Here is a 16,967-nt window from a genome sequence, read left to right as displayed (position 1 = left end):
CCAAATCTGTGCTTGTATTGGCTTCTAACTGGCGCAGCCTGCCTAATGGAAAGTCAGCCAACATTGAAGCAAGCACTTATATACAATCTATTTACTTCCTGTCTGTCTGCAGATGCTGACAGGCTGCAAATAATTTAACTCCCACTGGGCTCTAAGCCTATTCCTGCATACAGCCTTACTCATCAAATAAAACTCTTCCACTGTAAGAAATCTTGCTTATTTGCTTCTATGACTTTTCATAGTTTCTACATTATGTGTTTTGTGACAGATTTTTAAAGTTTCCTGTATTTCCAGTATTCTAAATTCCTTTGATGAAGAGTTGAAAAACAAAATCAACAAACACACACACACACACACACACACACACACACACACACACACACACACTTTTTTTTCCCACATGCAGTATGAACCTGAAGCAAAGCTGCTGGAAAGCTGAAATTGTAAAAACCACATCTTTTCTGAGAGGGGTAGAGGTGCAAATTCTGGGAAGGTATGCTGAGCATTTCCTTTTCTGCTCCTGTTTAGCCTGGCTTCTCACAACTACCCGTGAGGCAGCATTGGACTGTAACATGATCTCTGTTAGACTTCTTAGAGCACCACTTTCCATTTTTATCAAGGTAAAATTGAATACAATAGTAGAAAGACCTTGAAATTGCTCAACAGTAAGTCCAAAAGACTAGTGAGGGTTGTTTAACCCCACAGAGTTTAACAGTAACCCAAGAACTTCATTCTTCATGCAGGAAAAATAATTTAGCTGTTTTCCATTGTAAAATCTCTGACCTTCAAATACTTAGGGAGCATGTTGGACCTATGCAACCCACTGCATTGTCAGTGGTCAATTCCACCCTGTAGGAGATTTCTCTCATAAATCTCACTGCATTGATATAACATCTGCCAGTGACAGAAGATCTCATTTTAACTACTGAAGCTTTGCAGACAATCTCAGAACTTTGTTTTCATAAAGAAATTAAATTCAAGGCAATTTATCATTATCATTATTAAATTATCATTTATTACTGTATTTTTATTAATATCTTTGAACTGGCACTCTTTGAGCCAAGTGGTTACACCAGTTTCCCACTCACTGTGCATCCATGCAAGTCCATCCATGAAGACCTGTCCCTAATCTGTCCCTAATTTATCTAAGAGGACATTATGAAATAACATGATAAAAGTATTACTAAAGCAAAGGTAAATTATCACCTGTCTCCCCTATCTGTTGAATACAAGTTCAAGTTCAGCAGAACAGAGCTCAGTTTAATGCCTCCTCAAACAATCCTCATTCTTCCTCATTTTTGCCTCAATCACAAGTCTATTTGCATTAAATAAAAAAACTTAGGTTTTAGTTACAGGAGTTACAGACCCTGAAGACTAGCAGTAATCTAGCTGGGCAGAGTGTGCCAAAAGCTGAGTCCTTGAAGGACCCGAGTCCTTCATGCCACTTTGAACATTTCTTTCTGCTCCTAAATTTCCTCAGTGTCTCCTACTTTTTTTGTTCTTTAAAAAAGGACTGAGGCACTTTTTCAAAGATCTCTGCAGCTCCTGTTCTGGAAAGCAGATCCCTAAGACTGCCAACAGACCCAGTTTCTTTACAAAGCACACATCTGACTTCTCTCTTGTTTAAAGCAGCACAGCAATGTCACTTCAACGTGCTCTTTCCTATACTTAATGAAGGCCAGTATCAATTCTCCTTTCCCATACAGTTCTAGTTTTCCCAGCTCAGGCAAAATGGTCATCATATATTTGGCTTTCAATTGGATTAACCTGACATCCCACTTCAGTTTTTGTGTAACTTGGAAGCACACAAGATTATAAATGGGGGTTTGTTTATATTTGAAGAGATACTAGAGCAGGAAAAAGTTGACAGACATGTTATCTGACTCCTAAGCTATAAATAAAATTAAAATAAAGGAACATAAAAAAGAGAAACACAATAAATAAAATAATAATGAATGATATATGGCAATATTTATGTATTACAAATAAAAAATAAAATACAAATATTTTAAGGGTAAAGGGATGGATATGCATAATAAATGAAAACATGACTTATTTACTTGTTCAGTACTTCTTTTCATGTCTGGAACAGAAAGCATCTGAGACATGGAAGATTAAGACAAATATAAAGGATAAGAGTCTATTTTCACCCTCTTGTAAATCTATTGAGACATCAAATCTCACTGCAAAATGACTCAGCCAACTTTAGCAGAATCCAACAGTCCCTAACCACAAACATGAATGATCTGAGGGAGTTGGATACTATAAAGCAACCAACTGGGGCAGATACCCTGAGAGTTATGCCCCAGGCATAGGGTCTTTGGGTACTGGTAGGTCTATCTCCAAGCTGTATTGAAAGCAGGGTTTGTTTGCTCAGGTAAATTAGGATTCATTAAAATTTATTTCATCATGCACCTGCAGATCAAAATGCTTTCTTCTTTGTGGGAAACTAAAACAATCTGCCATTTGAGCCCAAGAAATCACTATTTTTTGATCATGACTGTTCCTATGCAAGCTTCCATTGACAATAATGGCTTTTCTGAAACTTGTTTTCCATATAAGTTCATTCACAAAATACAAATATACATGATGCAATTTTAATACAGCCAATACTAGTTCTTAAACTAGCAATAAATAGGTGTCTCCTTCACTTTCATTGCTACTACAGGAATTCTGAAATTAATGAAACTATGTGAACAGCAAGGTTCTCCAATTTGACACACACAGATGAACATAACTGCAGTTTGCATGCAAGACTGGGCAGCAGTGCTGCTGCTCATGTATTTTTTAGTAAGTGTTATGCACTAGGCTGGTTAAATCTGCATCTGCAAAAAGGGGGGAAAAATCACATTCTAGTCACTGTAATTTTGCTTGTTCAGCAAAAGTCTTTGTCTTGGTGTCAAAGACAACATGACAATGTACTGGAAGTCCAGCACAGCTAGAATCATCTTGGTCAGATTTAGGTCATGTGAAGATCAACTTATTACCAGGAAACTTAATTAAATTGCAGTTGTTATAGAGAGATCTGACTTCAGAAGGAGAAATGGCACAAAGCTTTATAGGAAAAAAAAATCTCAAACCCTTCCTCTGCTAATACAAGGATAGCCAAAAGCATTTTATTGAGGTACAGAAATTTTGCAATATTTGTTAACACCTGCCCTCAAGAATGACATCAAGACAAACATTCTATTTGAACCTAATGAGCAGAAAAGTTAGCTTGAGATGTGCTGATTTAATATGTCTGTCAAGAGCCCCTGCTGTCAATAGCAAATATTTAATTGGTCATCAAATATTTTCACCTACCTTGCTGCAATTCTTCCAAGTTCCAGCAAACAAAGGCACACTTCTCTTGGCTGCTTATGGAGGACTAGAAAAGCAAAATGAAGATGGAAAATATTGATAAATAAAAGCTATTTTAAAGATCTTAGTAATGGAATGGAACCTAATCATCAACATCTGTAATTCTTGACTCCAGTAATAGTTTGTTTTCTTTTGCTTACAGTAGAGTTTTACTGGAATAAAAAGGATGGGACTGATGACTGGTTCTCAGAATTCAGACAGTTCAGAAGTTCCATTTAGTTATCTAAATCACTGAATAATTATCTGGGATAATTGGTAATCTGCAAGCAGTTAATAACTATTGAAAAATAATCAAGAGATCTGGCACAACATTTTAATTAGTAGAAAGTAAAAAATAACATTAGAGTGATCCTTTTCTTTCTTAAAACTAAGAGAATTAATATCCTAATTTCTGAGGCCTTCCATCAGAGGACTGTACATGATCACAGTACTGTAACAAACCATGCAAAACTCTTTGCTCAGGGGAGTACCCTGGATGCTCTCACCTGAACCTGACTGTTTATTATTGAACTTGGTGTTTCATGTGCTTATCCCATCCTCAACAGAGCAAAACTGTGACTATCAGTCCAAATGAGACACTGAAATTGCAACAATTAAGTCTCACTTCACACTCTGTTCTTATCCATTCTCTGTATTTTCTTAAGTGGTATCTTCATACTTTGCGGCATTTCTATAAATGATAATAAGCAACATGGCTACATACCTCTTTTCCATTGCAACCAAACTGATTTAAAATAAACCTGCCATATATATATATATATATATATATGTGTGTGTGTGTGTGTGTGTGTGTGTGTGTGTGTGTGCGTGTGTGTATAAACACTAATCATTCAGTGTGGTTCTACTCTCATCCCTACTCAAAGGAATCTATTAGTAAGAACCTCAGTTACCCTTGCTTACAGGGGCAAGTTATAACAATTATGAAATACCACCAACACCATTATGAAATACTTCATATTATGAAATAAACTAACACATTCTTCCCCCCACAATTCAGAATAGGTAATGTTCTGTAAAGAAGTCCAGCAAAGCATATAAAGAAAATCCAAAATCAATAAATGAAGAAAGGTCTGTGGCCGTTTGCATAATTAACTTCCCAAAACCTTCAAGAGAAGAAAAACATAAGGAAAAATAATTAGGAGTACACTGTATTCTATACTTCAGAAATATCTACTAGAGCAAAGCCCTCGTGGGTAAAAATCAGGTTTTAAAAATTTCCACCACAGTAAAAATTTGCACCTTGCACTTCAGATTGAATTGAGACCAAAAAGTAATTGTGTGATTATTTGTATAATTCAGAAAAAAAATGAACAGCATCAAAATAAATCTGTTTTTAATGAGTTAAGGTCAAGACATCAGCTATAAAAACTTTCTGTAATCTAAAGACTCACCTAACTCAAATGCATGAAGAAAAAATACCATTCCTGAAAAAGATATTTTAATGTCCAGTTAAAGTCTGAAAGCAATTACTTTGCTCTATGCATGTATGACACCCAAAAGAGGAAGCCACAGACTTGAACATCTCTAGGTAACTAAGGCCCTGAGGCAGACCTCCAGCTTCTGTGACTTCAACTTGCATTTCCCCTGACATGAATAAGTGTAAGTGGTGTGAGCTGAATGCTCATCCCAATATCTTTGCCTAGTGCCTGTGTGGGCCTTTGAGAGATATGAATCTGTCCTCTAATCTGATCCAAATATACTTCCAGAAGTGAAACTGCAGAGCATGAAAACTAAACAGGCGCTGCACTAGGAAAAATATATTTATTCTTCAGCCATCTGTTACTGAGAATATAACTGAAGACATTCGTCCTTCCTACAAACAGTAATTACATTAAATATTTATCTTTACTAGTAATCAGTATTTTTAAAGTGTTACATTCATGACCCTGAAAGTGTATTCTGCTATTCTGGTTTTAAGCTTATGACAGCCCCAAAATGAAACTTGATTTAAAGAAGTAAGGCATCCCCCAATATATAAATGGAATAAATTTGGTTTAGAATAGTCAAAAAGAGTCAATTGCAATTCATAAATGTGCACATATGGATGACTTTGGAATGGAGGAAAAAGAGAGGTTCAGCCACTACTATTTGCAAAAAGATCCATAAACATAGCTAGGAGAAAATTTTATTAAAAAAGTAAAAAAATTATCTACCCAAACAGATTTCACAGACTTTTAGCAAGCCTGACTCAACATAATATATTTCATGCATTTCACACTGAACAATGTGGCACAGTGAAATCATTGTTAGATGATGAAGATGTGTGCAGGCAATATCCACCACAAAAACAAACACCAGGTCATCTCATAAGACAGTGCTTCTAACAAGAAAATATTAGCATTCCTGAGGACTATACAGCACATGTATTTGGGGACTTCCAAGACCAATAAATGTTATTTTCTGCAGATCTCCTTCTTAAAATTAATGGAAATATCCATCTTTTCAAAGAATCTTACTGATGGCATTTGATTGACAAGAATGCAATAGAAGGATAAAGAAATAGTACAAATAAATCTGGGTTATTTTAGGTGTCCTGCCTTTTTGCTTTTCATCTCATCTCTTTAAATGCTTCTTATTTGCTTTCCTCATTGCCTCTCATTGCCTTCATCTTTGCATGCTACCCCCCAGCCCCTCCTTGTTAACAATAATTTCTTTTCAGTTCCTGGTAGTTTTTATCCTTGCTGCTCTCTGGCAATAACATTTCCTCACACTGCTCCCATCTTGTTGCTGTCCCATTCTCTTTCTACAGGTATTCCTCTTTTGTTCACTCAGCCTTTGTGCTTCTTCCATGTACTTCCATTTCTTTCCTACATGCTGTTCACCACACTTTTCCTGCACCAGTCCCTTCCCCAAGCTCCTCAACAGTGCCTGGATGCTACCAGGAGAAGCAGAGGAGGAAGAGCCTCTGCTTTCAGCACTTTTAGAACCTGACTGTGAGGAGACAGAACCCACAATGCACATGGAGTCCATGTGTTTATTGAACACATTTAAACTGAAAGTTCACAATAACATTCAGGTTTTTTGTTTTGTTTGTGATTTTGTGGGGTTTTTTTTTAATTAGCAGAATATCCAATCACAATACAGAAATAAACTTTTCTCAACTTCCTGACAAGTTTCAAATCTTGGCTCCTAACACTTTAATAAGCCATTTTTAAAGAAGTCAGTCTTCCTTCTAACATACACCTTTTTTTTTTAGAAAAAGATTAAGATATCAGGCATAGCTGAACCATAAAAAGTAAAAATTATTTATGTTTCTAAATCATTCCTTAACCAATTATAAGCAAAGAGTTTTACCAAGTGATATAGTATTTATTATCACAGGCTTCCAATTGCCATCAGAACTCACACTACTTTAGGGAAAGTTTTCCAAAAGGTTGGTCCTGTGATCTTTCCTATTGTCTCTTACTTTTTCCTTTAATTTTTATTCTGATCCTACAGAACGCTTTTTGTTCTTAAAAAAAATTGCCTTGTCAACACACTGTTAACTTCTCCCAAACTTACCCTTGCTTCTGCATCAGAGTTATGCCACGACACAATTGTGCTTCCCCCACACTCCCTGCACCATTTCAGCTCAATCACTGATGGAAGACCCAAAACAATTAAGGTGTCCAGCATACTAGACCTAAGGATAGTAAAGAATTCATCTAGAAGGAATATAAAGATCATCTAAACAGTAACAATTTACTGAAATTCATTAGTTTAATATGAAAATCTAGTGGTAACAGCACAAAGTTCAGGATGCTTCTATAGTCCTCAAAATGAGGTATATTCAGTAATGTTATGAGTAGTTTAGTAAAGAGTTGTGAAAGATGGGATAAAATCTTATTCTGATGCAACTTCATGTAAATTTTAACACAGTGTTACAATATGTAGATGTGTCAGTATAAAAGAACAGAAAAAACTTGCATCTTAAAATCAGATAAACTACAGTAATAATTAAAAAATATTTTTCTCCATGTCTAAAATATTTTTAAGCAAGCAACATTTGAGTATTTTTTTAAGATAAGCTTTAGACCAACAGTGTTAGAAGAGAAATCAGAAGTGTTTGCGTTTCAGTTTACTATTCCCACTAAAATACTAAATGCTTTTATTTAGGAAACCTGTCCATGGAACTCTAATCAATCAGTTGCATCAAAAGAAGTCCATGTCACATATTGTGTGCACAGGTGCATAGAATATACAAGCACAAAACATTAACCATCAGCAGCATCCAACAACTCCCAAAACTAACAACATATCAGCATGCTGGCACACTCAGTGGCAAACCCTTTTCTTGCTGGGCAGATTTTACCATGGAAGAGATGCAGAATATTCATTGGTTCCAAATCCTATAATCATCCAACAACACTCCATTACCACGAAGAGTTCAGAACTTAGGCTCACTTAACTATGTTCACTTAACTTATGTTCACTTAACTAAAGCAATCACAGAAAATCTTACCATTCTTATTTGTCCAAGAGCTGTCTTTGAGTATTATCTCAAAATAAAAAATTATCTCAAATATCTCCACCTCGAATGCTTCCATATATAAAATTACCATAACTGTGGGGATCTGTTGCCCTTAAATCTATGCAGGGAAATTTACAAAGTATACTTAGGGGAACAGAGGAGTTAAAGGCAGCATTAATATCCTTACATGCAAGGAGTTAACACATAATGTTCAGAGTCCTACATAGTCTGATACATCTAAGATGACCATTCAATGACACTGTACCTCAAGATTTGCATAGATGATCAAAATTTGGATTGTGGATCATAATTTTTAGTAGTAACAAAACTAATTCTTTCTCCTTTAAATACGCTAACTTTAAAAATAAAAAAATACGACCAGCATGCTAGATTTGGCAACAATTGCAGGGAGCACACATGGTGTCCCTCTATTTTGCAGTGTTCAAGATTATCCCTACGTACTGTGTTGCTATAATTGTAACAGATGGTCGTGTATGAGCTGCAGCTTATTCATGAGATACCCCAGCCTCCTTTTCTTTGCAAAGGCAATAACTCGGAGACTTTCTTGCCATGTCTCTGCACTTAGAGATAAACTGCTACCAATCAGCTCTGGCTGTGTTAAAAACCTTAACAGGAAACTGTGTTTCCAATTTGTTTGCATTTTAACCTATGTTAAAGCATGATAACATCCAGCAAGACAAATTACATCATATTATAGACTACTAACAAAATAAGAGTACAATTCTTCAAACTTTCGAGCTCTCTAATTATCTCCTCCAATTATAAAGTAACTAATGATTAGACAGCATAATCATATCTACTAGTATATCAAGTACCTCTAGTTTTCATTCTATTTACTTTTCCTTCTATTTATTTTGAAGACTTCGATCTTGTTTCCTTGTTTAGCTCAGCTAAACAATAGCCCAAATCCAACAAAGCAATTGAAACTGTGCTTAACTTTAACTAATTACATACATTGCTAAATTGTCCACAAATGAAGGACAAGACCAAAATTATATGAACAGCTCTGTCCACCTGTTTGTCTAGACCAACCCTGAAGTGTTAACCCTTTGCAGACAGAAGCCTCTAAGAACACTCAACATTCCCATTAACATCACTTACCTGCATGCTCATTAGGCATGGGCTGCCCCATCTGCTCTAGTCTCTGGGACAGCTCCAATTCCAGTGAGGAATGCCTTTGTATCACTTCAGTCTCAGTCCTAGAGAGTTCTGAGCACTGGATGCATTTGTGTGCAATTACACTTGCATTATTTCAAAGACTTTCTCAGAACTCATAACAATGAGATAGTTTTTTCAAGTAATGAGAAATAATAGCCATTAATAATCTCTTAGCTAGCAAAGATTTCATTTTGCTGATCTCTAATATATTTGGTACTTTATTTTTTTTTTTATAATCAGTACTGCCATAAATCCATTGTTCGAGTATTTCAATGCACTAAATTTTTAAAATCACTCTTATAATTTTAGAATACATATTTGCCAAAAAAAGAATGTTTTATATGATACAGTAGCATGATGAAAATATCACTATGTGCCTTTAATTAAATAACATGGTATTTGCTATAAAGCAACATACCATAAAGCAGGTAGAATAAGAGTAAAAAAATTAGGATAAAAATCCACTCCATTTAGAACACTGATACAATAAGGTTCTCCAACACAGACAGAAAAAAGCTGCTTTATCACTAACAATTTACACACCAATTTACTGATTTTATTAGCCCTGGGAAAAACCAGAAGAAAATATGGAAAACTGTTACCTCTGCAACCATAATTTCAGCACAAATAATCATTAAAAATGCAGAATTCAATGAGACAGTGCAAATACAGATGTCATTCACACACATCTCTCATTACTTTGAAAAGAACCTTTGATATTACTTACCTTTGTTGAATTTTTGCTTCCTATGCATTGGTGAAGTGATTTGTGGGAGAGAGAGGAACATAAAAGCTTTAGATTGGCAACTGTTAAGATTGATCATTATTTTTAATGCATCAGGAAAATCTCAAAAGAAAGTAAAACTTTGAGCTCACGTTTGAACTGAGCGAGAATTATATCTACTGGCTTTATCCATTTTTCTTAATGGCATGATTACCACACCCTCAATTTCATAAAAATGGGTCAAAATACTATCAAGTCCTAATCCCATTTCAAACACCATAAATCTTTTGTACTAGTACCTTACACAATAAGGGAAGAAAAAAAACAGGACCTAGTTTTTAATCCATGAAGAAAATCAGTCACTAATCAAACAAAATAGAGCACAGGTTTGTGCAGTCAGTCATATTTCACTTCAGTTTTCTGAGAGGGGGAAGTCCCCTGGAACACGAACTCTGTGTTTTACTATGGCAGGCAAGGCACTGTGTATGTGTGAAAATTAACTGATCAGCAAATGTCAGTATTCCAGTTATGTCAATTCCATCTCCAAACAAGATCTGGTTTCTTAAAAATGCACAGTAAATTTGTGGAGCAATGGCAAATGGCTGGGCTTACCACAGCAATACAAACTTCAAATACCTTGAGGCATTTTGTTAACCAGAGGTTCTTCTGCCTATCTCAGGCACGGGAGGTATGTATCTTCTGGTGTTTACAAGCTTCTTGGTCCTAGATAAATGTCCACCTTCTTCACCATCTCAAATAATTGAAACTACAATTATTGTTCATTGTTCACGTGTTTTAACATATCAAATAAGAATTTAATCTTAAAGATTTAATTAACATAATCGAGTCAATACATATATTCATCTTACTAGTTGCCACCTTTGAGATAATAATCTGCCCTCTGCTAAGCATTTCCTCCCAGATATATAAAATAATGCAATTAAAAATCCTCAGAATAAAAGAACAGACAAATGAAAAACCAAAACTATCAGAAATATTTGTGCTATACTACAGAAGTATAACAAGACTGTAAAAGAATGGGAATAGATCAGTCACGACTCGTAAGAGCTTCAACAGGGCAAAGGCTTTCTGAGCAACAGAACAAAGAAGCTTCTTCATTCAGCACAGTGTGTTCATTTGTCTTCCACAGAAACTGATCTGTCATCATGGCTGCTTTACACTTTTATCTGACTTCATATAACAAACACTAGACTCGTAATTTCATGAGATTTGGCCGAAAAACTCTGACGTTGAGATTCAAAAGTTTTCCTTTGAAGAGACAAGAGTTAAAACAATGAAGAATATGCAGTATTAAAACAGTGATTTCCTAAGCAGTACAATTCTTTCCATGAAACACCCTGAAGCAGTAGTATGGGATAAGTTTTGTCCAGAACCACACAAGGGAACCAGCTGGAAAAATGGTCAGCATAGGAAATAGAAAAGTTTTGGATCTTTTTGCCTCCTGTGCAATTCATTACATCTTTACAAATAGCCAAATGTCTGCAGACAGAACAGGGCATGCACTTGTATCGTACTCCCCCAAACAGAAAACTTATAAACTTATAAAAAACTATCTTATGCAGTGAACTAAGGAACAGCATTCCATTCTCAGAAAAGTATGTGTAGGGTGAAAAATCATTTGTGTGCAAGAAAACATAGCAAGATTTTCCTCTCATTTAAGTTCCTCTTAAAATTGACTTAAATGAATATTAAGTGATGTGTACCTTATTTGTTCAGTCTACAGACAAATGGCAGAATTAACACAGTCAAACACAGGTCAGATCTAGAGCCAGGACCTATTAAAAGCCTTTCTGTCTTTCAAGGCTAAACACAAAGGAAAAGTTATTTTAAATTACCAACTACTACATAAAGAATAAAGAAATACATACCCAAACCTTCTGATTCAAACAGGCAGGTATCATCCACACCTACATCTCTGCACCAGGATAAGAAATTTGCTGTGTTGTCCCGTGCAAAAAAAGATCCTGAAGGAGCATTGGCTTTGCATGGAATTTTCCTAACTGGTAAGGTCTGAAAAACAGGAATTCTTTATATAACTAAATGTACATGTTAGCACAATACGTAAGTATTACAAAATCACTGTGCAAGTTTTGCATAGATGGGTAACTTCCACCAATTTATTTCCTTGGCCACTAATGAATTCCAAGCAAAGAAGCATGAGAAGTAAATTTCACAGCGTGAAGTTCCCAACCAAAAAGTTTTTCCAAAATTCCACTCAATGAAGTTGAGAGCTGAACCAACATTAACTACTTAGGATTATTAATAACTACAGGCTTTGGATTTAGTGTTTGGTCCAGTTCACTGAACTAAAAAAAAAAAAAACCAAAAAAACTATAAAGACAGACTTTAAACTAGGAACTGAACTTTCTCACAATTAAGGGTGAATTACTTTCACTTCTATGTTAGGAGGTAATCATATTGCAAAGGAATAGGTCTTGAGGCCCAAAGAATACAAACACTTCAGCAAGCTCACTGTCTTCTGTTTAACAACACACAGAAGTCTCAGTGCAAACACAGGAGTGTAAATTCTGAAGTTACAAAGCCAAGGTCTATAGAGACAGGCTCTCACTGTACCAAAGTAGCTCCATTTACATGATTTCAATATCAGACTGGATGCTACTAATACAACATCATTATTTGTACCAAACAGAGCAATTACCACAGCAATCCTGCTGCCCGCATTGGTACATTTACTGAGACACATAAAAAACAAATCCTTAGCATTTAATTCTCACTTAAGGTTTCTTTTCCTCAAATAAAAAATAGCTGTAATACATGGCCAAGTGAAGACAGAAAATGCAACATTGTTGCTATGTAACTTTATGAATCTCTAAATTATGGAGGAATTCAGACCTTACGTTGATTGAAAGCACTGTTTTTCCAATGCTGATTTATGAAAATGTTTACTTCTATTCTGAAGTCAGTAGTTACTCAATCAAAAGTGAGACAAGAGGTAAAAAACTGAAAATACTCATTCTCATTCCTACCTTAATATTTCTGGAAATGGGGAAAAAAGACACAGAAGTAGGCTTCCCCTTAACAGCTTCTAGCAACATAATAATACCAGTGTTGAACAGCTTAGAAGGAGCAATGTAATGGCAGAATATGTCTACATGCACAGAGCTACTCACTGCTGTCTACCGAATAAGCCAAATAAACTAAAAATAGAACAACTGCAGGCATAAACACCATAGTACTTATCAATGTGACAGTGGGGACTAATGGATTGTCTTAGATATATAAGTATGTCTCACAGATTTATGCATTTAAATCTATTCCTCAAATCTCCATCTAGCTTTCATTCCCCCATGATTCTTATCCAATTACACAATTTTCTTGTTTTGGAAAAATTAACTTACGGTTCAAACTATTTTGCAAGGAGATGTTAATACTTTTCTGTAATTTATGTAAAACACTGATCAATTTGCATGGTATTTTAAACAAAAATCCAGGTAAACCTTATGTCACAGATACCATACCACTTCCTGGACCATCCTGGAACAAGGAGGGGAAAGCAAGAAGAAGGCAGGGAAGTAGAAACAGCTATTCTCTAATCCAGAATAAATAAAAACACTATAAAACATGAGTTCTTTCAAGGGGCTCTAGAAATGGAACAATATTACATATCAGAACACAATGAAGTTTTAAAACATTATTTCTGCCCCCTTTCTATTCTTCTGGACGGAAAAAAAAAGAAAAAAGTGGAAAAAATGCTCAGTTCCTCACAGGTCAGTGATTTATTTTTTCTTAAAAAAAAAAAAAAAAAAAAAAAGAGTTCGTAAAAAGCTGTCAGCACTAGACAGTTTTTAGGCTGGCACTCTTTTCACATCACACTAATTAATTTCTTCAAAGAAACAATGAGCATTTCTTCTGAGGCAAATACTTATCCTGTAAAGACTGTTTCTCCCACTGAATTTTCTCTCATTGTCTTAGTCTTTAGGAAGAAGTAAGGCAGCATTTGTCTGTCTCTGTTTCTCCCTATACCCTTTCCCAGGAGATTTTAGCTAGATAAACTAGAGATTTTAACCAGACAAATCTAATAGTCTTAAAAGTACTCACTTCTTTTAAAAGGAGTCACACAAGCCTCTGGCAGCCTGTTGGAAGAAAGTCAGCTAATTCAGGCTGCAGAGGAAACCTGTTGAAACAGAACTTCTGTTTCATGATTTTTCATTAAAATCTTACACAAAACATTGCAGAAACTAAAGAAGTCCCTTCTTCAAATTATTTCTAAGAGAAGGTTCAACTCAATCTCACCTCTTTCAGTGAAAAAGAGAAACAAGCAATGTGGGCAAAGATATTGGACTGGAACACAGAAAAATGGGAAATAGGCAGAGAGCAGCAAGACCTGGGCTGCTCTATGAGGGAAAACAATCCAGGACCAAAGGCTGACCCTGGCCCAGGCAGTGGTGCAGCCCCAGAGCTCCAAATAAAGCACACAAGCTTTAGACAATTGCTATGTGAGAGGGGGAAGAGCCACGTCATGTCCAGTGCCCAGGGAAGGAAAGTCAGAAACAGCAGAAGACAAGGCTGGAAAGGGCTGGAAACAGACACTAACTGAGGCCCTGGCCATGAAAACCAGCAAGCAGGCAGCCAGGCTGGAGATGGTCTGCTCATAACACAGCTCTGGCAAGAAAAAGGGCTGAGGTAAAAGGGAGGTTTTGGGCATGGACAGAGAGTGCAGGTCAGGGTCCTGGGGAGGCTGGTCACAATTACTAAGGTATTTTGATTCCCTCAAGTCTTGACAACTAATCTGTGGTTTTTAGCATTTCAGTGAAACCAGAAACACCTCTGCTTGGACCAGGTTATCTGAAGTGATACATGGATGTTGAATCAACTGAGTTAGTAGTCAACATAAGAGGACCAAATAAACTCTATCTGACATTACAATACTCTTTGTAATTTTTTATTTATTATGTCAAATTAAAAGCACAAATTCTGGATGATCTGTTATGGATGAACAGCACTGTGACAGGAACAAGGTGCCAAGAAGCCAGCTCCATTTTTCCTGGCATTTGCAGACTTGTGCATAAAAACTTCAGAGAGAATGGAAAGGAGATAAGGGTACAGCTACTTTATGTGTAAGAGCAGATCTGCAGTGTCAAATCATGTTATCTCTCAGTTCCCTCTTCAGTTCCCATTTCTGGATTTTGCCACAGTGTCCATGTGTTACTTTGCTCTCAGGCTTGCCTTTGCAGAAAACTAGTGCATCTCCTCCAAGAAAAAAAACCCCGTTTCTGATGCCAGGAACAGCTCAGGAGGGCTGGTGACATCATACTGGGTTTGTTTGTTTCCACATAACTCTCCAGCTCTAGACAATTCTGTACCTTTAAACTGCTTTGTGCTGACACAATCATAATAAATAGCCTATGTTATTTCAAGTCTTGCTAAGGATGTTGAACACTTTCTGGAAGTCTGTAATAAACCACTTGGATTACCTTAGAACTACTGAACAACAAAATAACCTAAACAACAAAAAAACCAACAAACAAAAAACCAAACCAAACCACACAAAAAAAAATTTCTTGTGGGCATGACTGGTGGCTGCCATCTGGCAATCAGTGGAGATTTGGGCTCAGTGTGGGCACAACCCATCTGCTCTCCTTGGCCCTGAGCCCAGAAAGCCTCCAGCACTGGTCCTGGAGACCAAGACCTGTTGTGTGGCACAGAGCCTTCAGCAGTACAAAAGCAGACAGAAGTGAGGAGATAGCCAAGGGAACCTGCACAGCCTCTCTTTTAGGGAGCCATTGGGAAGGCACTGCAATACCTGGCAGGAATGCAGAAAATCTCTAGTGACCCTTGGGTACTAGGCCCCCAGCACTAACAACACATTAATAAATCTGGTTCTAAATATTTTGTATCTTTCAATTTATGTGTATTGTAGTGACTGAATGCAGAATTTCTTCATGAGGCACAATTCAGAACAGATGGTTTATGAGTCAGTAATCACCTGAAATTTCATACACATGACCATCCATACATTACAATTCTATGTCTTGACAACTAAGACTTTTAAACACATCATTTAACCTAGCTTCACTATGAAGCTTAGACATTCATGGAACTTGCAACATTCCTTCACAATTATAAGGATTACAGTGTCTTTTGAAAACACATTTTCGGTAGTAAGTGCTGCACAGCAAATAGTAAGAGTCTAGGTACAGAACATCATGCTTAAGTAGGCAAAATTGTGATAATAACAGATGTCCTAAACAGCTCAGAAGTGACCAACAACCACATGTAAAAACAAGACATTGTTGCAAACAACAACTACACAATTTAACGACCAAAAAGACCACAAAAGCTTCAAGTCATTTTCTGGAGCAAATACTACACAGACAAATATCCCTGACATCACATGATCTCACTAAAATATACTGAAATTTTGTCCCATTTCCCACAATATTAGGCTCTTGCTGAAGAAAAAAGCAAAACACCCCACCCTCTTTTCTATTCAGTAATAGCCCTGCCAGGTTTATCACACAAATCATAGGGAAATATTCATATTTTCTAATCACCTACTAAATTTCCCTACCACCTCTTAAACAGAAGTCTATTTTTTTAATATTTCCAAAACTGTCACTTTACTGCTCAAACCATAACACATGAAAGCTTTTATTTAAGAAAGGTTTCATGCACAAATATTTTTTACTGAGTTGAATAAATTGCCTGATTATTTCAAAAGTGCTTTCTAACAGATCATTCTGAAATAATTAGGTTTCCACATGGCAAAACTGACTTTTGTTGACATAGTATAGTATAACCACAGTTGCTTTGAAGCAGCAGTGGCTGCAATTACTCCTATTAAGTATCAGGAAAACAATTCCCCAGTCACACTCCTTTTACAATCTTGTCTTGTTGACATGTATGCATGTGGTTTAATACAGGATGTGAAAGTGAGAGTGAAACATATGATGCAATCCTGGAAAAATGCTGTCAGGTTCACTTCTAAATCCAAAAGGGACTCTCTTACATCGGTGCTCTGAAATCACATGGGAAAATGTATTTTTTGTACTGCTTTTCCAAAATGAGTTCATGAGCACATGCAAAAAACCTCACTTATTTATGGCAGACTTAGACTTGAGTCGTATTTTGAAGATTGCTCATCATATTTCCTTCTTTGAAAAGAAGATTTCAGGACATTTTGAACTGTCACTTTTATTTTTATTCAAAAATAAAAAGGTGAGCAATTTGTCTGCTATGATGGAGGGTTACAGTTAGCTAGGTACTGTTAGG

At 36.2% G+C, this 16,967-nt stretch overlaps 1 protein-coding gene across 3 annotated transcripts in view; it reads right to left on the bottom strand.

Moving 5' to 3' along the window:
• GAS2 (growth arrest specific 2) overlaps window positions 1-16,967 on the bottom strand; it is an 87,913-nt gene that overhangs the window by 38,322 nt on the left and 32,624 nt on the right. For all 3 annotated transcript variants that reach the window (XM_079310099.1, XM_079310101.1, XM_079310100.1), the window contains exons 4-5: window positions 11,603-11,744; window positions 3,304-3,367 (exon numbers count right to left, since the gene is read on the bottom strand). In XM_079310099.1, coding sequence (XP_079166225.1) covers window positions 3,304-3,367; window positions 11,603-11,744 — 206 coding nt within the window. The remainder of the gene's footprint in view (window positions 1-3,303; window positions 3,368-11,602; window positions 11,745-16,967) is intronic.

The sequence above is a fragment of the Erithacus rubecula genome, assembly GCF_903797595.1.
Source record: "Erithacus rubecula genome assembly, chromosome: 6".
NCBI classification, from domain to species: Eukaryota; Metazoa; Chordata; class Aves; order Passeriformes; family Muscicapidae; genus Erithacus; species Erithacus rubecula.
Note: the sequence above shows the minus strand (reverse complement) of the source record. Positions and strands in the feature narration are given on the sequence as shown.